The 27,663-nt window shown below is 33.6% G+C and overlaps 4 protein-coding genes across 4 annotated transcripts; 1 reads left to right on the forward strand and 3 right to left on the reverse strand.

Moving 5' to 3' along the window:
* Positions 1–7,738: 7,738 nt before the first annotated feature.
* Positions 7,739–9,219, reverse strand: LOC145006654 (uncharacterized). The gene is made up of 3 exons (XM_078965732.1): positions 8,442–9,219; positions 8,222–8,331; positions 7,739–8,143 (listed from the first exon to the last, which is right to left on the reverse strand). Exons 1-3 carry the CDS (start codon positions 9,217–9,219, stop codon positions 7,739–7,741), a joined length of 1,293 nt encoding a protein of 430 aa, XP_078821858.1.
* Positions 9,220–16,515: 7,296 nt separating this feature from the next.
* Positions 16,516–17,236, reverse strand: LOC145005645 (putative invertase inhibitor). Its single transcript, XM_078964760.1, has one exon. The coding sequence runs from the start codon at positions 17,189–17,191 to the stop codon at positions 16,625–16,627; it is 567 nt and encodes a 188-aa protein (XP_078820886.1). The 5' UTR covers positions 17,192–17,236; the 3' UTR covers positions 16,516–16,624.
* A 4,280-nt stretch (positions 17,237–21,516) lies between these two features.
* LOC145005990 (TRIGALACTOSYLDIACYLGLYCEROL-like protein) lies at positions 21,517–24,270 on the forward strand. The gene is made up of 5 exons (XM_078965085.1): positions 21,517–22,007; positions 22,662–22,908; positions 23,034–23,427; positions 23,548–23,741; positions 23,836–24,270. Exons 1-5 carry the CDS (start codon positions 21,724–21,726, stop codon positions 24,016–24,018), a joined length of 1,302 nt encoding a protein of 433 aa, XP_078821211.1. The 5' UTR covers positions 21,517–21,723; the 3' UTR covers positions 24,019–24,270.
* Positions 24,271–24,589: 319 nt separating this feature from the next.
* On the reverse strand, positions 24,590–27,384 carry LOC145005592 (putative myosin-binding protein 5). The gene is made up of 3 exons (XM_078964701.1): positions 27,090–27,384; positions 25,625–26,430; positions 24,590–25,474 (listed from the first exon to the last, which is right to left on the reverse strand). Exons 2-3 carry the CDS (start codon positions 26,370–26,372, stop codon positions 24,777–24,779), a joined length of 1,446 nt encoding a protein of 481 aa, XP_078820827.1. The 5' UTR covers positions 26,373–26,430; positions 27,090–27,384; the 3' UTR covers positions 24,590–24,776.
* Between the last annotated feature and the right edge of the window lie 279 nt (positions 27,385–27,663).

A 27,663-nucleotide genomic window follows, 5' to 3' on the forward strand; every position in this document is an offset into this window, starting at 1 on the left:
TATATATATATATATATATATATATATATATATATATATATATATATATATATATATATATATATATAGACAGAGAGAGAGAGAGAGAGAGAGAGAGAGTTGTTAGAGGCCAGTGTCCTCTTCGACAATACGAAGCTAAACCAGAGAACAAGGTGACAACGTCGTTATCATTTAGTAGGCTGTTGGTATTAGTCTATTTTATAATATTATTTTTTTGTCACCTTACATGTCACATCATCAACAACATCACACCATTTAGTTAGGATATGATCACCACACGTGAGTCTTCTCGAAGTTGTCCGTGTTTTTGTGCGTCTTGAATATCAACGATTTATGAAAACTATCTCTTGCAATTCTTTCACACATTCTTATATAATCGTCAATGAGATCAGGTGACTCCCCGCAAGCCTCAACCGAATTGTCGCAACACATTTCTGCAAGCTTATAAATCCCTGCTTACCTCTAGCCAATGTTTTAAAACCCGGGTTGACCCGGCCGGTTGGACCGGTTGGACCGTGACCTGGGGTAAAAAGCGGGTCAATTAAGAACCGTTTTTTGTAAAAATACGGACCGGATCGAACCGGTTGAGTTTTCCCTAAACTGCGGTCGAACCGTCATGTCGAACCGGTTAAAACTGGATTGACCCGTTTTAATAAGGTTTTGATAGTTGGATACAAGTAGCGAACGCCAAAACCACGAGCTGTTTGCAGCTTCTTCAATGTTTTTCAATGTTTAAACTTTGTGGACATCAAATTATTGGTTTTATATTATTATGCATTATGAGGGAAAGTAAAAATATATATAAATAGAAAAATACCATAAACCGGGTTGACCTGGCGGTTGAACCGGTTGACTCGTGAACCGGTCATCACACTGGGTCAACTAAAAAAACTGGGTTTTAAAACATTGCCTCTAGCATTATATCTCAGTTGAAAAAAAAAGGATACGTAAACATATATTTAATTAGAAAAATATGTATATTATATATATATATATATATATATATATATATATATATATATATATATATATATAATATGTATAAAAATAAAAGGAACAATACATGCTTTTCAAGGTGTTGACTATCCGTACAAACACATTCATACTCAAACCAAACATTTGTTTGAATTCATTTGACTAGTATATATAATTATCTGCAAAGTAATCGTGATATAGACGTTCATGTATTGCCTTGTGATTTTTGTTTAACATCACATTTCTTGTTTGTAGATGGGCAACATCTTCTACTAGTGTCTCGTTAGTGTAATACTTGTACATAATGGTGTTGAACATATCATCATAAAAGGGGTGATTATTTGGACCAGACCGACTCTTAGACTATACCGGTTCTGCAGAAACTGGTGGACCTTGGATCAGACCTGTTTAGGCTTACCAGATATAGGTCCATGTTCAGTTCCTGATTCTTGGACGTATGGGGTAAGCATTTAGACCGAACCGGACCGATTTTGCAGAAATTAGTGGACCCTGGATCGGACTTGTTGAGGCTTACCAAATCTAGGTCCACGTCCAGTTCCCAGTCCAGAGGTCCAAATGCTCACCCATATCATCATAATCGTAAGATGAATCGAGCGGACCCATAAAAAATTTTGTTGAAAATTTGTATAAAAAGATATGAAAAATAATAAGAGTTGTGTGTAAAAAATGTATGGGATTGTGTTGTATTTATAAGGATATATATATATATATATATATATATATATATATATATATATATATATATATATATATATATATATATATATATAGGATATAGATCCGGTAAGAATTTTTTTTTAGTAGAAAGGTAAGAAGTTTTTTTTCTACATAGTTTTTTGACAAACAAAACAAATGAATCACTAGATGATTCATTTGTAAGATGATTCACAAGAAAAAATTCTCAAAAAAACATCTTTATGATTCATTTTTAAGTAAATTAAGAAAAAATTCATTTTTATGATAAATTTAGTGAATAACAACAAAATCATTGTATAAATGAATCATCGAGATGTTTTTTTGAGAATTTTTTCTTGTGAATCATCTTACAAATGAATCATCTAATGATTCATTTTGTTTGTTCGCGAAAAAAATATGTAGAAAAAAAACTTCCTACCTTCCTACCAAAAATTTCCTTCTTATTTGATCTTGATTCTATATATATATATATATATATATATATATATATATATATATATATAACATTGTAGTTTTACCGTTCAACAGTCAAATATTCAAAATCTTCTGAGTTGAGGGGCATTGGAGCGACAACGGGAATTAATGAGATGTTATAGGGCCATAGGGGGATGACGTTCAGCGACTCTTAACACCATTGATGGTGGCAACCACAGCCACCCTCATGTCGTTGCTGGCACATACCATATAGGCATTTCGACACGGAGCGTTTGAGGGCCCCGTTTTAAACAAAAAACTTCATTTGACGTTACAAGCTTCTAGCGTTTAGTTCAAATAAAACGTTTGAAATCCAAATGCTACTTCATGTCGCGTTTAACAACGCTACAAACTAACCGTTACCAGCTAGTGTTGTCGATAGTCTTGCAATGGAGAGATTCACATGTCGAATAGTGGCGGTAGGGGTATGATTGGGGCCCAATTTTATTTAATAATATCATTGAGGAGTCCTTAAGTATAAAATTTGTAAGAAAATTATAGGAGGATAAAAGTCATTTTAATTTTTTTTATATAGAACATAAACCATAATCACAACAAACAGTGTCATAAGCAAAAATAAATGACAAAAGATTTTTTTTTTAGAAGAAAAACCAAATATAACCACATGGACCACTATCGGAGTTTGTTATAAATGTTAATCAGTAGGTTAAAACTTAAATATAAGTGGTGATAGCTTGTACGTTGTAGGGGTGAGTAAACCCAAACCAAAAAACCGAGAAATCGACTAAAACCGACAAAACCGAAACTGAAAAAACCGAAACCGAAGCAAAACCGACGGTTTGGGTTTTATATTTTTAGAAACCGAAAAATCGGGTTCGGTTTTGGTTTCTAACCAGAAACCGACCCATCCAACCCGAGAAACCGACCGATACTTAAAACCGACAAACCGCCCCAAGAAACCGAGCCATCCAACCCGAGAAACCACCCATACTTGATTGTGTTTTGGTTGTAATAGACTATTTCAGGCTTTAGTTGTTACTTGTAATGGACTATTTGTTGTAAGACTCATGTTTTTTTGAAGTATCTAACTTGTTGCTTCATTTATGGAAAATGGGTTAAAACCCAAAACCCATGGATTTAAACCCAAAACCCGTGAGTGTATGGGTTGAACCCAAGAAACCAAAAAACCACCCAAACCAACCTTAGAACTCGAGAAACCGAACCGACCAAAAACCAATACTATTGAGTTCTGAAAACCAAAAACCGACCATTTATGGGTTGGGTTGGGTTTGGGTCCAAAACCTATCCAAACTGACCCATGCACAACCCTAATACGTCGCATACTTGCATTGAGTTTACTAATTTTAAATTTTTGTCTTTGATTGAATTAACTAATACATAATCTTGATATGTAAGATTACTTGCCTAATTTATATATTCTAGATACATACATGCAAAATAATTAAAAAATAAAGACGAAGAAATAACCCATTTATTAAAACAAATAGAAAATAATTATATAATAAAAATTGAATTGAGAAAAAATATAAAAGTTGGGGTACAATGGATTGTGGTGGTATTTAACAGAGGCCGGACGTTAACAACCTTAGAGAATCTTCAATCCACTCTAATTTTTCATTTTTTCTCCATTTTTACCCCATTCTTCTCTAACTCACCTTCATTTTGGGGATATGAATAGTATTATACAAAATATGGTGTTATAGGATTTATTTTTCTCAAAATGGAGATGAATTTTGTGATGTCGGTTTTAGTCTCTTTGTTAATATATTTATACATTTTTAATTTATTTTTACATACTAATTATAATTTAAATATAATATTTAATACTTATAATATTTTGTTATATGTTAAATTATATTAACTAATTAATAATATAAAGTCTGTGTTTTGTTCATTAAATTCTTATAAAAAGCTAAATACATATTGAAAAAAAAAAATCAAAATGTTAAGGTATTTTACAAAAGCTTATAAATATAATCTTATTTATTTAATATTATTGTAATGAAAAAAATATAGATTATATTTTTGTTAAAACCAAATTAGTAGATGGGGTGTGTTTGACAACCCATGTAAGTTGGAAGAATTGAATATAGGGTTATTGTCACTCTGGCCCAACTATTTTTCGTATATTGGTTTAAATGGTCAATCGTGTCTATTTTTTTTGCTTTTAAAGGGCTTATACTTGTAAATGACCGGTTAATATGAGACTTTAACCCACAGTCGAAGGTAAAAGAACTTTTTGACTTTCCAACTAAGCAGTTTACTCAACATTGAACTGGACTCATGTACTCATCCTCCACCTAAGCGTCCAACTAACCTTCATTAATTAGCCATTATGTCTACCAACCCTCCAACAACCCGTAGAGGACAAGGAAGAGTCGGTGGTGGGGGCATAAAGTCTGGTTTACAAATCTTTGGTGCTTAAGGTAGCAGAAATCGATATCTTTTTACCTTAATAAGCTAAACACGATTCTGACCAACACCCTAAAATCTGTCAATGTTGGCTCCACCACCTCCCTCACCTGACTCGATAAATTCTGGAAAGTTTCTCAACCTCAATGATCTGCATTCGATTTTTTGTGACTGTGGAGACAAGATTGCTGCCAACCAGATCGAGATGCAAACGCTCAAAGGTCAGGTGGGTAAATATTTCATTGTGTGGCGTGTTGATCACATCAATCTGCATCACAAATTGGAAGATCATGACATGAAGTTAAAAGCAATTGCTCTGGTGATGGGCGGCGTCATGGTGGGAATGCTTGGGGTGATGATGGTTGGGGTCAAAGTCCTTATGAAGCTTGGATAAGATGTTTTGGGTACATTATGAAGCTAAGATAGTTATGGATTTTCTGTTCGTATGTTAAGTTTTAATGGAAAAGGACCTGAGTAGCTCTCAAGCGTTTTGTATCGAAGTACATTTGACCATTTTTATTTTGGTTGTAAGATCATGCAAGAACAAGGATCATAACATATGTTGGGTTGTTGTACCCTACGTGCGTTGCACGGTGAAGGTATTTTTGTCATTTGATGCTTATAACAGCTGTAAATAATCCTGGAAGACCATTTTGTTTTTTCTTTTTCAAAGCAACTGTGATCCTTCATTTTGTTTTCTTTTTTTCAAAGGAACTGTCGAGTGAGATTCAAATATTCGCACATGAAGATTGTGTGTGGGTGTGGAAGTGTAGCAATAATTCGCACATCGAAGACTGTCAATAACCCTGGAAGACCATTTTATGCATGCCCAAACCAGGTAATTGTATTCATATGTTTAGAACCCTAGTTTGACGATCGTTTTTTAATGTTACCTTAATTTCTGTTTTAGGGACCACGATCAAGTTTCATTTCTTGGATGGATGAAATAAAATGCAACAATGAAGACATAATTTTAAGTGTACTTCTGAGGTCGAAGAAAAACCTACAAGCAGAGGTGTTGAAGTTGAAGCTGCTTTTACTTTGTAGTTGGGTGTTTTTTTGGGTTTAATCATTTATAAGTTGTAATAAAATGTACTTTAATCATTTATAAGTTATGTACTTGGATTGGTGAATTAAGAACGCTATGTAGTTATATGTGTTGGATTAGTGTTTAAATCCATAACTATTTTGGTATGTACTTGACCCGATGGTGCATGGTCCTTTTGGGTTGTTTTCACCAAAGCAACTTGATTGGAGAAATATATAGAGAGAGAGGGTAATATGATTTATTAATATGTTATAAGAATAATATATTAAAGGAGAAATCATATTTGTTTAATTAATATTGGTCAATAATTAATTAGGAATTAATTTTGTGATCAAGTGTAATTAATTAAACTAGAGGGGCTGATTTGTAATTATGTGATAGTTACAAAATAAGGTAAGGATTATCTTATATATAGGGTGAACGAATTTAAGGAGATAATGCCTTAGAATTCGACTATGATAAGGATTCAAGGATTATCTTATGGGTTGCTTTGTGGATAAGCAACTAGATAAGGATAATGACTGAAACCCTATCTCTACACCTATATAACCACCCCCTGGCTCATGAATTCGTGGATCTCTTCCCAAGAAGTCCTAAGGAGGAATTCTAACCTCTCTCCTCTCTCTTTATACCTTCTCCATTTGCTCTTGGTGTTTGTAAGCCATTAGAGAAGTGACACTTGTGACTCTAAGCCTTCCAAAGTCAATTCAAGGTGGGTTTGGGATTGTTATTGCTACATAACAATCAAGGTAACATTATAAACTCATTCTTATGTTAATATGATTACTTGCATGCTAGTATTAGGGTTTATAGTCTTGGATTCAAAGCATGTACAATAGAGAAACCTAGATCCAAGCATTAGGGTTTGTATGAGCACATAGGATGTCTTATGACCAAAACCCATCAATATGATGGTTCATTGATGTGTTGTTGTGTCATTACCCTTATTCTAGTCAAATAAAAGCAACTGTTGGGTTGCTTAATGTCATTACGTATAATGTCTTGTGCCAATACCCTTACTTACAAGGACCACATTTTTGTCCATTAAGCACACAAATAGCAAATGACAAATAATGGGAATCGACTGCATGCTAGGTGAAAAGTAATAAGAATATAAAAGTCTTAAACAACCAAAACATGATAATATTACAAACCATTGTCAATGTCAACATACTAACTTCACATAAACAAGTAAATGTCAAACCAAACAAACAAGTACAACATAAAACCATGGTCAAACATACCCTTAGGAAACCATCAAGTTATACCTACGCATTAAGGTCTACCGGGTTTTCACTAGTTTCACCTTTCCCATCCTTGGTCTTAACCTTCTTTGCAAGTTTCTTTTTTATAATCCTCTCATATTTTTTCCTTTTACCACCAATTTTTGGTCCACCCCTTCCTTCATCACATGTAGTTGGTCCACTCCTTCCTTTACCACCTCTAGTTGGTCCACTACTTCCTTCACTATCTTTACCCTTGTCAACTGTTTTCCTTTTCTTGACCTTTAGTTTCCTGCTCCTTTGCACCCTTGACCTTTCTACATGTGGCCTTTCAACTTTGGGACAAGTAACCTTGTTATGCTCTGATTGTCTATACACACTACACAAGATTATTTTCCCTGCCTTAGATACAATGTGCTTTGGAAGCTTTTCTGATGCATCTCTTCTTCTATTTACCTTTGGTCTTCCTGGCATTCTTCTCTTCATTGGTGGTAAGGGTGGTATGAACTTAGTAACTGGCCACATGTTGTTGCCATTCATCCCATGTATTTGGTATTTGTAAGTGTTCTTGTAGAAGGCAACATACAACATTGTATTAACATAAGTGGCTACATCTCTATTAAGATATGATATAGTAGCTACTAAGTGCACACAACCATACCCATTAAGTTGCCATACTCTACAAGTACAAGTCTTTTTGTCAAGGTCAACAACATATGATTCTGCCAGGTTTCTGGTTTCAAATTGGTTAAGACCACTTGGTAAAACCTGCTAATACCTATTAAACCCACCTTATTAGTTAGTATGTCACTTATATTAAAAGTGTAAAGATTAGAAAGTACCTTTGAGATCTTTTCAATTTATTTAGTATGAGTGTTATTGATGGGCAGGGTTTGTAATTAGGCCATTAACAGCCTTTCATCTTCAAATTATACACCCTCTCCATAACATATAATCTAATCCCCCCTAACATGGTGATGATTGGCTTTTTCCTTGCATCCCTGATGACACTGTTAAAGTTCACAGACAATCCATTTTTCACTGCATCACACATCTTTCCTTCTTGAAAGAATGCTCTACTCCAAGATTTTGGGTTTGTTTCCATAAGGTAATCATAGGCTGCAGGATTAAGTACTTGAATCTCCTTCATGTCAGCATTGAATAAAGGCTCAGTGGATGCTTTGCTTGCCTTCCAAAACATGTTCTCATAGTGTACACCACTAAATCTTTTCCTAAAGTTGGCTATAATATTCCTTGCACATTGCCTATGTTCAGCAATAGGAAGCACTTCCTTGACAGCCTCTAACAACCCCTACATAATGATAGTCATATTTTAAACATCATGTAACTTAAATGTGAAATATATAAAAGTTGTAAGTATATGACATACCTTGTGTTGATCCAACATTAATGATATACAAAAACCATCCTCTAGATGAAGGTCATCTTTTAGATTTTCCAAGAACCATTTCCAATTTGCTTTGTTTTCTACACATACAACTGTCCATGCAATTGGGAATATGTGATTATTATAATTCTTCTGCAACTCCCTCTCCACCCTTGCTTTAGGCCATCAAAACTAATGTAAAACTTGCTAAAATAAGATTTACCATCTGGCATAGCATTGACATCCATTTTGACTGTTGATTTAGGATTTGATCTTCTTATCTCCTCACCATATGACCATAGCTTTGCATAGTGATCCACTAATTTTCCCTCAATCAACTCAATTGCATACTTCTTAGCTCTTCTACACTTTCCCATACTTACATATATCCCAAATTTCTCTTTAACCTCACCCCTAAGGAGCCTAACACTAACTTTTTGTTTCTGTAAGAATTGAGTGGTGTAATGGGTACCTACCCAAGCATAGTTGACAATTGAACCTAATTTGAAGTTTCTTGCATAGTTATGCTCATTTATGAGACTCTTAATTTGGAAAGATTTTTCCTCACTCATCCAAGATGCCCACAATCTAAAATTGCAAGCACCGGAACAACATTTCACTAAAAGTCTCCTGCTATCATTTTTCTTGTAGCATAACTGATAACCATATGCAACAGTATAGTTACACATCATGTGTTTCAGTTGTTTAGGATTCACAAATCTCATACCTAATACAGGCTTCTGTTTTTTCCAATGAACATTGTCATTATAAATAGCCTGCTCATTAGATATTACTTCATCATCGACTACATGCTCATATAGCTCTTCATGAGGAGGACTGTCAGGGGTAACTTGGTCCTTTGGGCACAACTTTCTCAAAAACTCATCATCATTTGTCTTATTCATAGGAATACATTCATCAGGTTCATTGTCAACTTCCAAGTCAATGCCATCATCTTCCTTACCTAGCCAATCCTCCCTATTACCTTGCAGATCCTCCATATCACCTTGATCATTCTTAACTTCAATGTTAATGCCATCACCTTCCCCATCTTGCAACTCTTACCTAGTGCCTTGCAAATCCTCTGTAACGCCTTGCCAACTATGACCCAACAGATCCTCAATTTCAATTCCATAATCCACATCCATACCACCTTGCACTTCTTCACCAACTTCAATTCTATCAAACACTTCATCTAATGAACTGCATATTTCTCCTTGCTCCTCAAGGATCCATTGATGTACATTAACACCAAGATGGTCCATGTATACATTAATAACACTACCAGAATCATATCCTACTTCGATGAAGTCCATATAGTCTATATTAGTAGCTATTAACCTCAATCCATCAGGGAACACCACATCGGGCATGCAAAAGTAAACATTGATGCATACCTCATTAGCGAATCTTTGAATGAACCCCACAAACTCGTTCTTGTCCATTCCAGCAAAATCGACATCATCGAACCTTTGTTTTGCACCATCCGAGTAACAAATAGTGGGGTACCTTGTAAAAATTCCGGCAAAATGGAGATCTATCTTCATGTAGACAGCCATAGGATTGATTATGTTGGCCGATTTCAGGGAGGAAGAGTTTAAGAAACGGATTTGTGTCAATCATGGTTTGAAAAAAGTATACGAATGCAAATAGTAGCAGAGTAAATGAAAGGGACAGTTGAGAGGGTTTAAATGGATATAAGTTTCATTTAGTGACATAACACGTGGCAATGACCTGACATATTTAATCTACTTGGCATTGAGGTGGAATAAAAAAACGTCCTAGTCAGATAGGTGTGACCAACCCCTTCAAATCTAGAAATGTGACATTTTAAACCATAAAATGACAAATATAATCCCTTTAAAAGCAAAAAATAGACACGAGAGACCATTTAAACCAATATACGAAAGATAGTTGGGTCAGAATGACAATAACCCTTGAATATACTTGGAATATACTTTTTGGGATAAAAGTGGAATATAGTTGAAGATGAAACACTATTTACCTTATTTTTTACACTATTTTTTGAGGAAAAAATAGGAGTGGGTTGAAGATGGTCTTAGATGATAAAATGCAATTGCAACCACGGTGATCATCCATGTAAAAATATTAAAATGTCAACCTAAATTGCCAAAGTGCAAACAATAGGGAAAAAAGCTGTAATTTAGTTTTCTTGTAATATTTAAATCTTAAACCTAACATGCAAACACTACAAACCATATGGACCAAAACTTAAATTAATCAATATCTTTGTGGAATTAAAAACGGGACCAAAATTGTAATTTCTAAAATAAAAAACGGGACTAAAATTTTAAATTATTAAGTTAAAAACTGCACGGACCAAAACTCTAATTAATTCATTTTTTCAAATTTAAGCATACCAAAAATATAATTTCTTAAAGAGTAAATTACACGAATGGTCCTTATGGTTTAGGGTAATTTATGCGTTTGGTCCCTAACTTATTTTTTTAACTTGGAAGGTCCCTACTGTTTGTTTTTGTTACGCGCTTGGTCCCTGTCTTACCTAAAAAGACTATTTTGCCCTTGATTTTTTTAAATAAACACACCCCCAACTCCACCTCTCACCTTACCTTACCTACCCCACCATTTTTTCATATTTAAATAATGGTCGTTTTAGGTAAGACAGGGATCAAACGCATAACAAAAACAAACATTAGGGACCAAGCGTGTAACAAAAACAAACAATAGGGACCTTCCGAGTTAAAAAAATAAGTTAGGGACCAAACGCGCAAAGTACCCCAAACCATAGGGATCATTCGTGTAATTTACTCTTTCTTAAATTAAAAAACTATAATGGCTAAAATTGCAATTACTTTTCTAATAATTAGGGGTACATAATAAATGAGGATATATTTCAACTGAAAGTTAATAAATAAAACTGTAATGCCATTTTAATAGTTTGAATTTGACTTTATATGGAAATATTGTTTACATAGTATTATTTAAAAGATAAATTAAATATTCTCCTACCTATTTTCCTATTACTCATTTAAATAATTACTCATTTAAATAATGATATATTTCATATTAGTATCCTAAAATATCATTAAATTTCATTAAATATTACACATATCACCATTTAATTGGATAGGATGATATCTAGGAACAAAAAATATAAGGATTTTTAATTTATCTGTTTAAAATAGAGTTAATGCCATAAAAACCCTCAAGTTTTCAGAGTTTTATCAGTTTTGCCCAAAGTTAAAATTTATGTCCGTTTTTACCCATACATTTTCGAAAAAATGTTCGGTTTTACCATTTTATCGGTGATAACAGGTTTTCTAGGTTACCATTATATTAAATTCGCAAAAAAACCCTTAAGTTTACCATTGTTTTTTTTTCTTTTTACGTTTATACCCTTAAGTTTATAATTTTTTTTTTCATAATATACATATTAATGCAGAAAAATCGTATTTATATACGAAAAAATATTTAATTAAATATTTAATTTATATTTTTTTAATGATATATATATATATATATATATATATATATATATATATATATATATATATAAATTGTACAAATGGTCCCTGTGGTATGTCGAAAATTGCCACATTGGTCCAAAAAAGTTTGGACTTGCACCAGAAGTCCAAAGTTTTCATTTTGTTGCTTGTTTGGTCCAACTTGTTCTGATTTTTGTCAAAATGACATATTTACCCCTGTTAATATGATTTGTCTTTTTCTTATTTGTTTTTTTTTCTGAATTTCAGGTTTAAAAAAACAAGAAAATAAAAATAAAAATAAAAATAAATCTCTCTCTCTCTCTCTCTTTCTCTCTCTCTCTCTCCTATTTATTTATATTATAATAACTAAAAAAAGAAAATAGAAAATTAACCCCACCTGCACTTCCCCTTCTCATACCTCTCTCTCTCTCTCTCTCTCTCTCTCTCTCCCTTCTGAACTTTCACAAAAGAAACTAACGCCACCTCCATCACCGACTTTCAGCGATTCGAGGTTTCGACCACCACAAATTTATTGTCGGTCGGAACAACACCACCTATCTATTTCTTTATCTCTCTCAGCAGAATCATAACTCAATGAAGATGGTAATCCAAAGAATAGATGGTGTGGTCGGAGAAAGAATGGAGATACAGAAGGAGGAGACGATGTACTAAAGAAGACGAAGGGCGGCGAAGATATGAAAACCCATATCAACGTCGAAGGTAGCTTCAACCTTCAGTAGGATCGATTTGAAAACCTAGATAAACGTCATCGTCTTCACACCTCGTTGGAGGCTTTGTCTGGAAACTCGAGCCACAAACGCCGCCTCCGTGTCTCTCTTCTTCTCCGGCGATTATCGTTTATCTCAGATCCTTCTTCTTCGAAGAAAACGCTCTGTCACCGTCGTCCTTCTTCAAAGAAAACCCTAATCCATATGAGATAAGGTGGCGGCTCTAGGGTTTCGGATGTTGGTGATGGTTTTTGTCGAAATTAGGGGTTAAGGAGATGGTTTCGATGGAGAAGACAAAGTGGTGGGAATCGATTATGGTTTGTTGTAGGTAATGTTGGCTTTCAGATCTATCGAAGGTTGGTGGTGGCGGAGACTATAGGGGCTGAAGGCAGTGGCGGCTAATAGCGACGATGGTGGTGGAGTCGACGATCAAGGGTACTTGTTGACCACGAAGAAAAAACGAAGAGGGAAGGAGAAATAATGTGTGGGGAGAGAGAGAGAGAGAGAGAGAGAGAGAGAGAGAGAGAAAGAGAGAGATTTATTTTTATTCTTATTTTCTTGTTTTTTAAATCTGAAATTCCAATTTTCTTTTTTAGTTATTGTAATATAAATAAGACTAAACTGCAAATTTGGTCCTTGTGGTTATCAGAAAAATGTTGATGAAATCCAAAAAAGTTTCAACTTGCATCATAGGTCCAAAATCGTAAACTTCTTGTGGTTTTGGTCCTTGAAAAAGTTGAAATAACTATTTTACCATTTTTATTTTCTTTTTTAGATTTTTTATATTTATTTTAATCGTTTTTATTTTTGAAAATAAAAAAAATAGCAAAGCTAGCCCACCCACCCCTCCACCGTACCCTCTCACATACCTCTTTTTCTCTATCTCTCTCTCTCTCTCTCTCTCTCTCTCTCTTCTCTCTCTCTCTCTCTCTCTCTCTCTCTCTCTCTCTCTCTCTCTCTCTCTTTCTTTCTCTCTCTCTCTCTCTCTTTCTCTTTCTCTCTCTCTCTCTCCCTCCCCCTCTCTCTCTCTTTCTCTCTCACACACACACAGAAGATAAAAAACCCATCGATCGAACCCAACATCTTCTTCCTCCAACACACCTTCTTCCGACGTACCCACTGTCTTCGTCGCCCGACAAGATCACAACAACCAAACCACTACCGATCGAACATGGGTTTAATTTGCTTTTACAAAACGAGAAGCAAACATATAGGTTGTTGGAATCGTTGATCCAGGTTGCTTGAACCTCATGGGTTTGCGGTATAAATACCATTCGATATCCTCTCCTTAGATCTACCTTCATCTTCAGCCCTAATATCCCCTGCACAAATTAAAAGGGGTGACCACCATCTCTACCGAAAACAACATCCCCTTTCGAACTTACCACGATTAGGGTTTCGACGCCTCAAACCACCAGTGGATCTGGATTTCGTACCCATTGCTGCTTCCCTCAAGAAATTCTAAACCCATTCACTTTTTTTATTCAATCATATGTGGAAACCAAATAATATGGATCATTTTTCTTGTCTGTGTCTCATCTCTTCCCCTTGAGGAATTGATTTACGGGTCTATTATACCATGGAAGAATAGAGGTGTTTTTACTGGTTTGTATTTTCGATTCTAGCTGGTGGTGTTAGCTATTGAGATGATAAAGTGTGAAGATGGTGATGTAGCGATCACGGTAAACAGTGGTGAATATCGTTGATGTGTAGATATGGTAGCTTGGAGGAGAAGATGGTATCTATGATGGAGGTCTGGTATGAAATCGATTGTGACGTGAGGAAGATGGAACCAAATTAGATCCAATCATGATTCTAATCCATTATCCCTTTCTCTCTAATAATTTTTGTTTAGATGTGTTTGTTGGAATAAAGGTAAAGGGAGAAAGGATTTGATGTACGAACTCAAAATAATCATCGAAGGAATGAGGTCTCATTGATTTGAAGAACATGGGATGAAGAATTAAGAACACGATCAGAGAAAGGGAGAGAGAAAGAGAGAGAGAGAGAGAGAAAGAGAGAGATAGTCTTTTTAACTTTTCAGGGACCAAAACCACAAGAAGTTTATGATTTTGGACTAGTGGTGCAAGTTGAAACCTTTTTAGACTCCATCCACATTTTTCTAATAACCACAGGGACCAAATTTGCAGTTTAGTCTCTCTCTCTCTCTCTCTATATATATATATATATATATATATATATATATATATATATGTTTGTTTGTTTGTGTGTGTGTGTGTTTTCATGGTTATACCATTTAAAATGATAAATAATATTTTTAAAATTATGAATATGTATTTTATAGATATAGTTTTTAGAAGTATAAATACATATTTTTACATTTTTTATATATTAATATGTATCTATACTTCTAAAAATATATTTATACTTAAAAAAAACATATATCAAAATACATATTTACACTTCTAAAAATGTAAACATGTTTATGAATATGTGTTTTATAGATATATGTATATACTTATATAAACATGTTTATGAATGAACAAGTTTTTTTATTGATATGTATATTTTTAAATACATAAAAATACGTATTCGTAGTTCTAAAAACATATTAAATTTTTTACATTAAATGGTTTATCCAAGAAAAAAACTCACACACACACACACACATATATATATATATATATATATATATATATATATATATATATATATATATATATATATATATATATATATATATAAAGAATTAACATTAAAAAAATGTAAATACAATATTTAATTAAAAAAATTTCGTTTGTAAATATGATTTTTCTGCTTGAATACGTATAATATGAAAAAAATATACATAGGGTAAAAGTGTGAAAAAATTATAAACTTAAGGGTAAAAACGTAAAAAAAAACTATAAACTTGAGGGATTTTTTTTGCGAAGTTAATATAATGGTAACCTATTATCACCGGTAAAAGGGTAAAATAGAACATTTTTTTTGGAAAATGTTAGGGTAAAAATAGATATAAAATTGAACATTGGACAAAACTCTAAAAACTAAATAATAATACATTTTCTATAAGGTAAGCAGTTTCTAATTTATTTTTGACATATACCAATCAAACTAAAAAATCAGCCTAGCTATAAGTAATCTTACAAGTTTATACTCCATGCAATTTTTATTTTTTTATACTATTTGTTATTAATAAACTTTCGTACTAAGGAATTGCTAAAACACTTTGCAAAATTTCCCATAAAAGATTGCTTGAAGTAACATTGTTCTATCTAGAGCCCTAATGATTAAGTTGTGCACTTTAAGCACAAGACACTATAACAATGGTTTATAACTTTCTTATTACAATAAACATAATTTGTTATTTCCAAACAAAAACAAATATTAAAATAATTGTTTTGTATCATTTTTATTTTGTTGATAAATTAAAATACACCAATTAAATATCAGAAATGGTTGTGTGCCTATTTTGTTTGGCGTGCTTATAACGAGTTAAATTTGTAAATTATATTATATTTTATTGATTATTGATTTATTGCATGATCTTGATAAAATAACACTATACATCACATGTATTTTTTGTAATGATTCTCATTGTATTGATTATCATGTGTTCGCACAGACAAATGGTCACATGATATATGAGAGTTGTATTTATTCTAGTTTTAAACCTTTTTCAACTAGATATGATCCTCTTCTTGTGATCCATCAAATTGTTCCTCTTCTTGTGATCTTCTCCCTATTTAAACTAGTCATCCCCATTAAATAATTTCATTAAAGTTAAAAGAAAACCTCTCATTGCTAATATTCATATGTACGTATAATCATAGTTGGTAAATTATATTGCTTTTGTGTGTTACAAAAACTACACAATATTGTATTAATTAATCCACATGATATAACAGTTATATACAATATTTATTCCTATTGTACACATGAAAATCATGGTCAGTTGAAACTTGAAGAGATTGGATTGTCTTTGAGAAAATCTTACATTATTATATACATTTTTTTTCCTAAACTTAATGGAATAAAGCTCAAATAAAATGAATAAACAATAAAAGTGTCACATTTCCCTTGAAATTGTCAGCAAAACAACAATGAGAATTTAGAGAAGCTTATTCTTGGATTATCCGACTATATGAAGATATATTATATTAAAAAATATATATATAATTCACAGCTAAAAATAGATATATTAATTAAGAATATAGCGCATGATCTTTTACATATCAAATCGTTCAAGATCATTTTGAATCACTCTGAAGAATGTTCATAATTGAAAGCGCCACAGCAGACAATTGAAACGTTGCATCATTTTTCTTGGTAAGTGGAGAAACGACGCCCTTTTTCTCTGTAAACCCATCTTCACAAGTTGTAGCAGCATCCATAACCGAACTTATCTGTACGTTTGCATCAAAATAACGCTTGGAATTGTAACTCTTCATGGCCTGTTTGATACTCGGGATAGCATCAGAGTAGAGTTCAAAACAATCATCCAAACACGACTTTACATAAGGATCAAGCTTCTTTGTGTTGTTTTTCAGCAACTGTTTGATGTAACATCTGGTATCAGTAAGGTTATATCGTGTTAGTCTGATGGACATCATCCCAAGGCCATTAAGGTCGGCGCAGTGGCTAGCTGGGGCAGCTTGGAGAGAGGTGGTGCAAAATTGGAGCTTCACATTGGGGTCTTGTTGTGAGGAGGTTTTGCAAGTGTCGTAGATGAGGTTTTGGCCATTGATGCTCAGGAAAAACAAAGAAAGTAAAAGGAAGAGAAGAAAGAAAGATGAAAGAAATGATGGAGGAGTCATTTTTGTTGTGTGCTTGGGAAGGGATGCGGTGAGGGTGAGGTTATGAGGGGAATGTTTCTTGTTTTTTTTAAGGAACAATGAGTGGCTTTATACAAGGAGAGGAAGGCAAAAAGTTGTGTTTGGTAGGAAACAAGAAACTTTTTGAAATACATAATTTTTTTTTTGTTCCATTATATTTTTCAATAAATCTTGAAAAAAATCCTAATATTTTAATTTAATTTATGAAAAAAATCTCAAACTAAATTTTGTTTAAAAAAACAAAATACAAAATACCGCCTAAAATTTCGAAAAAACTATTTTTGAGTTTGGTCAAAATATTAGGACGTTTCAGAAAATTACTATGGAATTAATGCATATTATTATTAATAAATCAATTATAAATATAACAAATAGTTTTTATTATAAAAAAAGAAAATACATTTTTTGTTAATTTATAGGAATATAATAGTGAACTAGGTACTCCTCTATTGTTTGTTGGCCACTTCAAACTCCCAATGTTCATTCTATATATCGTTGTGGGTATTATAGTGAGATGTATTATGTACGTTTCTCCAATTAAATACAAGAGTTGATAATATTTATTAACACACAATAGGGTCACATGTTATTAGAAAATATCATTACGCAATGATTGTTAAACATATATATATTTTATTATGTTTTTTTAATCTAACTACCACCTAACCTACATACATTACCCGGTAACAACCATCGAATTACAGGCATGTATCGAGAGTGAAAAGTAAACTTTGAATGACAATTTAAATAGATAATCACTTTCACTTGTTTTTATATAAATTGTCATTCCTAGAAATTAGCAATAAATATATTTCCTTTGTTTATAATAAAAATATTTGAAACGTTTATAAATGATTTGTTAATAATAATGTCCATTAATTCCATGATAATTTTCTTAAAAGTCTCAATATTTTGGTTATCGGGTAATTTTTAAAAAAGTCCTAAAATTTTAATCAAACTAACGAAAAATGACTATTTTCTGGCTAAATCTGCAAAACCGATTGAAAAGGGTTTTTTTTTTTTGAAATTTTAGCATGTATTCTATGTTTTTCTGTAAACAAATTTTAGTTTGAGACTTTTTTCATAAATTAGACTAAAATATTATGACTTTTCTGGAGATACAAAACAAATATCACGTCTAAAAATGAAGATAAGAAACAAGTAAACCGATGTTTATTAAATGGTTAAATGTAAGAGAGATCAAAATACTTTTACTTATCTGTTTAATATGTCATTTTAGTTTCAATCCTTCTATTACAACATTGTATTTCCCATATTTATATTTCGATGTGTACTTGGACATAAAAGTTTTTGGGTCACTAAAAGTACACAAGTCAACATCAAACCTAACAAACGTGTTCCTTCACTTCCCACTACGCCAAAATCAATAAGAAACATTATCTAAATACAATGAAACCAATGGTTTTCGCTTAAAGATTTCTAAAATGCATGAAAACCTAATGAACTAACGTAAATATTCATATATTGATGATTCCCCAATGAATTTTAGCATTTCAATATACTAGAAATCCATAAATTCACTTGATTATTCATTGGTTCGATCATATCGCTCTCAAATGCTCTTATGACCTTTTTCTTTCTCGTTTATTCAAATCATAATCAAAAACCCTAACAGAATTATTAATTCCCTTTTTATATATAACATTATATAATTCACATGTAAATAACAAGTAACTACAATTATAACTAGTTTCCCACTCTTCCTTCAATTAGGCTAATTATGTTATAATATCAAATTATTGTCACAAATTAAATATAAAAGTTAAATAGTGGATTTTTATTCACAATTAACCTACAAATGCTAAATTTATGTGTATTACAAGTAGGACCTGAGTGTGTCTCATACTTGCAGTTTACTAGTCATCATGTTATAGGCGTACTAGCAATACGACCCCTTAGTAATTTTAGATATTTTATTTATATGTTTATAAAAGTTTTATTCTATATGTACCCTCCCAATTGCTTGGTGGATCTCCTATTTGAGTGGATAAATATATTTGCTTGATTTTTTATGTGAGTGTGGGATACATATAATAACACTCTTATAAATTTTTTGAACAGATGTGAGATAGTGAGGTGTTAGCAACCTACTAGAGACGTCGATATGGCACATCAGAGACGCATACCCAATCGACACCCACACCATTAAAGAACAAAAAAACATAACTAAAACTGATTCTGATTCGTTTTTATTGTTTTGTAGATTGTGTTTTTTATGAAACTTTCATGCAATGACAAGTCACTTCTCTTGCAACGACTATACTAATATTGTAACGTCCTAAAAATAAGACCCAAAAACTTTATTTTTAATTTAAATAAAACGGTACTTCAAAACATTGTCATACAACCCAATTAGACCAAAGTATGACAACACATCATATCATATTAGAGTAAATCTTAAAATATGGAAAAAGGTGGTGTGTGCTCTACAATCACCCCGGACTCTTCCCTTTTGATCCTGAAGTACCTTAAACATAAAGTGAAAACCGTAAGCACAAAACTTAGTGAGTTCTCCAAAATACCACATACCATACATAATAAGTACATATTGGGCCCCCGCCCCACATCAGGCCTTGCCTGGCATTGAGTCCCACTTGGCCTCGGGCCTCGCCCGACATCGAGCCCCGAGTGGGGTACAAATCTATCATTCATTAGGTCTCGCCTGACACCAGTCCCCGCCCGGTACACATACAAACATATAAACTTATAATCATGCTAACACATACGAACATCACAAAGCCAATGGCAAACTTTCAGTCATCGGACCTCGTTCGACATCGAGGCCCGCTCGGTATGCATACATAACACATACAAGAGTCACGTAAACATCTAGTATCCTAACATAATCATATTGGGCCAGAATTAGTGCCTTCGACTCTCTAAACCAAGTGAGGAAGCTCACCTCAAACTGTTGAATCTCACAGATAAATCTTTGGCTGTTGGCCCGCTAAAATCTCTGCTCTATCAATCACAAAATAGTCACCCGAAGCCCAAATATGGCCTAAATCCCTTCATGGGCCTTCAACCAAAAGAGTCCAATAAAATAGCATCAACCCAAAAATAGAATTTTGATGGCCCAACAAGGCCCAAGGTTACTAAGGTCCAACATGGGCCCAATATCGAAAAGCCCAAAGTTTTGGAGCCCACTGCTGAGTACACGAGGCGTACTCAGCTCATACGCTTAGTCTACTCGCTCATGGGCTTAGTACGCCCAACGTACTCTCCAGTTATGGTCCGGGGGCTTTATTATGCCTAAATATGGCTCGGGGGCTTTATTAACCCCAAATATGGTTCGGGGGCTTGTAGTACTAGCTTGTACGCCCAACGTACTCCCTAGTTTGGCCAATTTCCATCATTAAGCTCTTATTCGGTTAAGACATCAACCCAACACTCAGATATGACTTATTTAAGGTGGTTTATCATGTAAAACTGGCAACTTTACATGCATACACGACTTAATGGGGTTCTATAGCTCAAAAGAGCTTAATAAAGGGTCTTAACACATGCATTAGTTCATAAACACCTCAAAGATTGCATTTTTATGGACAAAGGGACCAAAAGAACCCTAGATCTACAATCAATCACTTCTAAAGTGAATCAAGAGGCTCAACTATCATTACAATGACTCAAAAAGCACAAAATGGCACCAAAGCTAGATCTAGCATCATAGATTAGCAAGATGGGAGCTTTTTACCTCATAAGGATAGCAAATGGTGAACTAATTTTAGATCCTCAAGCTCCAAGCACAACTCCAAATGGTTCACTTCTTCTTCTCCTTCACAAAGCACCAACCAACACACTTTATGGCTCAAAACTCTCAAGATCTCACTAGGGTTTCATTTTTTGGACAGGAGTGGATTGAGGTTATCTAAACATAACCAAATGAGGCCACCATAAGGCTTAAATATGATGTGATACCCTAAAAATTAGGGTTTCATTATCAACACGTACGCTATACGTACGCAATTGTATCACTGTGCTTAAAATTTGTTTAATATTTATGCACAAAAAATGTTTTTATATTAAAATAAAGTCATTTAATTAAATTAAAAAAGAAAATAAAAAAAATTAAAACCTTACCAAATGTTAAAATTAGATGTTAAATTAATGAAAAATTACTTCAAAATATGACATGGCAAAATGTTAGGTTACTGGTCTCTTATCTTAAGTTTCACATAAACAAACAAAATCAAACAGATCACAATTTTTTCCACCTACAAATTTCATATAGTTTCAAAGCAAAATCTAAAACGGCCTGCACTTTAATCTTTATGTGTAATTACCAAATAGCTTGCTTTTGCTGTCAATTCTAGGGTTTACATTTTTGTTTCTCAAATATCAATTTTATATGGCAAAACCCTCCTGATGCTAACAAACAAAATCCTCTCATCTCGTCTCCCAAAACCACCTTCCGAACCTACACCCCCACCCACACCCAAAAAGCACAGCAACAGATAAGAAACTCACATTTCTCCGATTCGTGAAGAGAAACAATGGCTAATCTCAGAACTTCAATGGACGCAGCATTTTATGACCTACGCATAGCCACTCCACAGACCCTCCACGGCTCTGCGCGCTCAATTCCCGGCGAGCCTGCGCCGTTGGACGGAGCACCTTCCAGTAAACTTCTCAGAATGCAACAGTTATGGCTTTTGGGACAAGGGTTTCCGTTGGGTGTAATTCCAGCTTATGCCCCACCTTTGTATTCCTCCTCACAAAAGGAGTCGGGTTCTTTATCTCTTCAGACTATTTGGTCGAAACAACCTGCAGAAAACTGGTATGTCTTCTTTTATTTTTAATTTATGGGATAAATTTTGACATTGAAGGAATACCCATTTGATTGTTTTTGTAATATCTGTGTTGTGATAATTACTTTTGACCTAGTGAAGACATTTTTGGAATCCAAAGAATTCATATGGTGTGGATTCAATTAAACTTCTGTAAACACTGATGATGGTAGTTATTAATTCATTTCATGAACTTCATAGCATCAATGGTTCTATGTGGTAAAATCAAATAGATTCATATTAATGATGATCATCAGAATTTTGTAAGTTGGCTCCTAAATGAATCCAAATTTTGGAACATTTGGGTTGGTGGTGTTTCTTTTCCCCATTTATATCAATTTTATCTCCCATTTTTGTCCATATTTTAGTTCTTACAGTCTTCAGTATCTCTCTTTAGTTACATCTAAACTAGTTTTCAATACGTTGTAATTTTTTTTTATCAAGACAACTTACTTTAAAATACCAATCATAGCAGTGAGAATTGCTTTATTATCTAGATGATATTGCTATAATGGGGTAGATTTTACAAAGTAGAATTCTGTAATAATAAAAAAAAACGAAACTAGAATGCTATAATAATTAATAAACAAATAAGTAAAAGCATGTTGCTATTTCTTGCATACATTGATCTTTATTATGTACAGGTGGCTTGGACTTATTGGGCAAATTCGTCCGATAAAGTTAATATCATCAGTTGCATCAGAAGCTCTTCAAGCCGATCTAACATTGCCTAGTATTAAAAATGTTGTCAAGAACTTTTTTGACAAATCATTTTATTCAATTGGTTTAATGTCCCACCTGGATGTGGGCCCCTTAACTTCCGTGGTGGTTAACGTAGAAAAGGATGGTCAAAGGAAGAATCGTCATACTAAGGCCCTTATCCATCACAAGGCAAAGTCTAGATTTCATCTTCATCCTTTTATCATCTTAGACTCTTAGTTGATACTTATATTTAAAAATTGATATCTAGATTTAATAATGATATTAACATCAATACTTTTGTATTCATAGTTCAGCTACCCGATCATGATCTAACTTTGGAAGCTGCTTGGCCGGAGCTTTTTGTGGACAGGAATGGAAAATATTGGGACATGCCTGAGTCAATATCATTAGACTGTGCGTCTCTTATCTCTGAGTCAGGTTTAAGGTACCACTTTGGCATCCATAGAAATGGTGGTGCCGCCAAGGCGGCGGTGGATTCCGGCGAGGATCCGGTTCCAATTCCGGCTTCTTTAAACCCTGGAATTTGTGCAAAAGCCGCCTTTTCGTATGAAAAAAGTAAAGACCTTTGGAGGGAACTTGAAACGAAAGAGGATTTGAAATTGGTGAAGAGAAAGGAGGGGAGTTTTCGGAATTCGGCTTATGATTTACGTATGAAGGAACCACATGCTGCAATATCTGGAATTTTGGGTAAATCTCTTGTAGTTGTACTGTTTTTCATATAATGTTAATTGTTTTTGTGTTTGTTGGTTTTTCTTTTGTTTTAATAATGAGATTTTGTTATTTACGTATTTGCCCTTCAAATGGTAGGCGGTAACTGTGAGGCGTGGCTTACAAACAACAAGAGACCATTTGGTGTAGATTTATTTGGATCGATTTGCTTTGCTTATCAACACGGGAAATTTAGAAAAGATTATGGTGACCTCACTCGAGTTGATGCTCGTTTGGACGTGCCTTCGGTTTCTTCAATTTCACCCAAACTAAATTTGATCCTACAACAACAGGTACATTTATGCGGACAACACTTTATACAGATAGTGTGGGCCCTTAGATTTGGAAGTACAGTTTTTGAGATCTTTTTTACATTTTTATTTGCAGATTGCGGGACCCATTGTTTTTAGGGTAAATTCAAGGGTTTCATTAGGACGTGGTGTACACATAGAGGATGTAATATACAGTTTGAATTACTCCTTGAGGCTACTAGAATCAGGGAAAGTGGTAGCTTGGTATTCTCCCAAGAGAAAGGAGGGGATGGTTGAGTTGCGTGTTTTTGAATTTTAAGGATAATTTATGTCAACTTGGTAATCTTCGAGGGGTAGGTATGTTATTGTTGAGTTCTTTTTATTTTGTTCGTTAGATGTGGAAATTTGTTGGAGATGAGAATATCATAATGTTAAAAAGAACATACATGAGGTTATTGGAGTGTTGAGGATTAATTTTGAGTTGGGTTTTGTGGATTGTGATTGCTTGTAACTTTACTAAGGCAAAAAAAAATTCAATTGAGTTTTTAATCTGATTATTTGATTATTGCAATTTGAAGTGATAGATAATTAGATTTTAAGGTGTGGGTAGATTAGTTCTGACTTTAATTATATTGATTAGGATTAAATAACTAGTTATAATAATTGTTATAGGACTAGTTGCAACAAAATATACTTCTTGTGATTCAAATAATACGTCTCTACACAAAATTAAGCATAAAAGTTGGGAAACTTTTAGAAGATTGAAAAAAATCTCTTTTGATCAAACCATAAAGTATAGTGTACATCTTCAACAATTATATGTAACCAAAAAAACAAACCAAAAAAACACCCAAATCACAAGGAATCTATTGTAAACTTGGACATGCTCATACTATATGTAACCAAATCTTAACAAAAATAACTACACATCTTTATATGTTATTAGGCACAATAATGTATTGTGCATGATACATGCAAGTATGTATTTGTTTAGGGTTTAGGGTTTATGGTTATGCCTAACACATAGATAAATGTATGTATGTATGAGGCACAAAAATAATATCTGAATATGGGGTTTCATTCTCTAACATCTTCTGACATCTTTCTAAGCATATCTTCCAAATCTTGAATTTGTTTATCTTTTTCTTCAATAAGATCATTTGCATTTTGCAAGGCTTCACTATTATATTCGGCTTGTTCTTCCATCATCCTCAAATACTGTAAAGCTTCGGTATAAAGTTCTGCCTTTTCCTCTTGCAATCTAGTAATCATAGCCATTGCTTGATTTGTAGCAACAGCGGAAGCATTTCTTTCTTCCTCCAATTCTTTATACAAAGCACCCATAAGTTTCTTATCATGTTCAACTTGTCTTCTCAATCTATCAACAACACTTTCTCCATCAATCTCACTCACAATGCTTCCATCCAATGAAATATTGGACTCGTTTCTTTCCAAAGAGATTCTTCTTTGAAGAAACTGGATTCCCGAAAGTTCGTCGCTATTGAAGGATATTTTTGGGCTTATTAGATTGTCATTGGATCGGTGGGATAGTAGGATTTTTAGGTCTTCGTTGACTTTTGTTGAAGATTCTTTGAAGGATTTTTGGTCTAGAAACTTCCCGGAGAGTTGTCTTGCTTTAGTGCTTATTGCGAGTTTATAAGCATCACCAAGATCTAAATAGTTTGACATTTGGTGGCCATTTGTAGTTGTGCATGGCTCGGTTTCGGTTTCTGTAATGGTGTCTTTGATTGCTTCATTTGTTTTCGGAGGATCATCTGCAAACAGGCAGACTGTTACTGATACTGACACTGATACTGTTAAAAGTGGTAGCATATAGATGTTATGTTACTTGGCTATGACATACTAGGCATGAGATAGAGATGATATATTATAGCAAATGAGTGGGTGTTTGAACTTGGACTTACCTATCTCTAGAGATGCATCCACAGGAGTTTCTGCAATATTAGCTAATGGAGCCTCTTCCAATGAGTTTTGCTCAGTCATCAAAGGCATATCTTCCTTTTTTTCATCATTCTGCCATTTTAGTTCCTCTGTATCTCGTGCTACAATGGTTGCAGGAAGATCTTGAAGATCAGGAACTTCAATTTGTGAATCAGACTTCAAAAGAACCTCAGGGACAAGATCACAGGTGGTTTCATTATCAGAAACCAAGAGTTCTGATTCATTATCAGAATTAACACCGACTTTCTGATATTCAAACTCTAACGGATGATTAATTTGAATCTTTTGAAGATCAGAAGATCTACACGATTCAAGAGACTTGTCCACGAAAATGTTCTTTTCGCTCTTACAATGCTCTCCGTTTTCAAATAAAGATTCAGAAGCATCGTGAATTGAACTAGTAAGAAGCAAGTTTCTATCATGAACATGGCGAAGAACTAAAGAAGAAAGATCGGATTTGTGATGATTACAAATGGAATCCCAGTAAATTCCTGTTTTATCCTTGGATAGAAGATGATCGTATCTTGTGCAAAGTAGACATGGGCCTTGAAGTTGACAGTAGGATGCGAATTTTGCAATCAAGTATGTGAAACATGCTTCAATGAACAATAAGAAGATGAGCAGCCATTCGGAAACTGCAAACTCTAAAGCCTTTGAAAGTCTGTGAAAATAATTATGGGACTGAAAAGAGAAATTATTCTTTGGATCCATTTTGAAGATGCTGATTTCCAACCAAATAAAATAACAGATCGATTATCCAGGAATCGTGCTGAAAAAATAAAATTTGAGCAAAAAACACAGTAAATAAGCTGGTGATAATCAAGAAATATGTATAGAAGGAGGTCAAGCTCCAAGGGTGATTGGATGTGCGTTATGAGTGATTTTGTGAAGCAACTGGAAATGTTTCAAACAAGAAGCTAATAACAGTATAACAACAGTTTATTTTGGATAGAGAACAAAGTCTGCTAATTAGCTTTACAACAACCGTGGAAAGTTGACTTTTTGGTCAAACTTGAGTTCTAGCATTTAGGATTAAAAAACGAATGCATATTCTTCATATTCAGTGGAAAACTTGAAATTATACTCAATGGATGAGATCTATAACAGAGAAGTACAACTATAGCAAAAATTATTCATAGATTTAGGACAAGAAAAAGCTATCTGAGATTCTAAGGCTTGATCAATCTAAAAAACTAGAAACATAACGAGATTTCGTAGCTCTAAAGCACAACCTATTGATCATGAAACAGATTCAGACCTTTAAGCTAGAAGTAGTAACAAATCAACATCCAAATTGAAATCATAAGTTACCATTTCATTTACCAGATTACAACAGAACAAACTGACAAACAACTTAGGGTTTTGTTGAATAAGATCAAACGAATATGAATAACATGATAAAATAACGGATGAGAAGCAAGATCAAACCTGATAATACAGTGAAGTCTTAAAGTAGAAGTAGAAGTAGAAGTGTTGTGCTGAAATCAAATGAAATTACAATCAAGAATCGATCTCCTGGATTGAAATTGTTATAGTTAAACAACCAGTTGATTGTAATTTGTGAATGGAATCAAAGAGGATGGAGTTCCAGCGTATATGCACGTTGTGTGTAGGTCTGAAAGCTATAAAATCCAAAGAAAGGTAAGAAGTCGGATGTGGGCTACCGAAAGGAGCATTAAAGCAGAGCCATCATCGACCCTGAGGACCAACTTTTGAGTCCACTTATTGGACATGACGCGATTTTTTTGGATTATTAAACGAATGTAATTGTAAATATGTGCAATTTGTATAAAAGAAACTTAAAGCAAATTATAATTTTCGTCTTATCTAAAAAGCGTTGCATCATGTCCTTTAAAAATATAGTTACGTCTAAAATTTGTATGACATGGTTGTTAAATCGACACCGACAACTTGGAGATGTCAACTTACAAGTTATATCATGTTACTTTCACAAAAGGGCATATCAGTCATTTAACCTATTTATTCTTAACGTTTTTTTCAA

This window comes from Lactuca saligna, chromosome 7 (genome assembly GCF_052625555.1).
Source record: "Lactuca saligna cultivar CGN05327 chromosome 7, ASM5262555v1, whole genome shotgun sequence".
NCBI classification, from domain to species: Eukaryota; Viridiplantae; Streptophyta; class Magnoliopsida; order Asterales; family Asteraceae; genus Lactuca; species Lactuca saligna.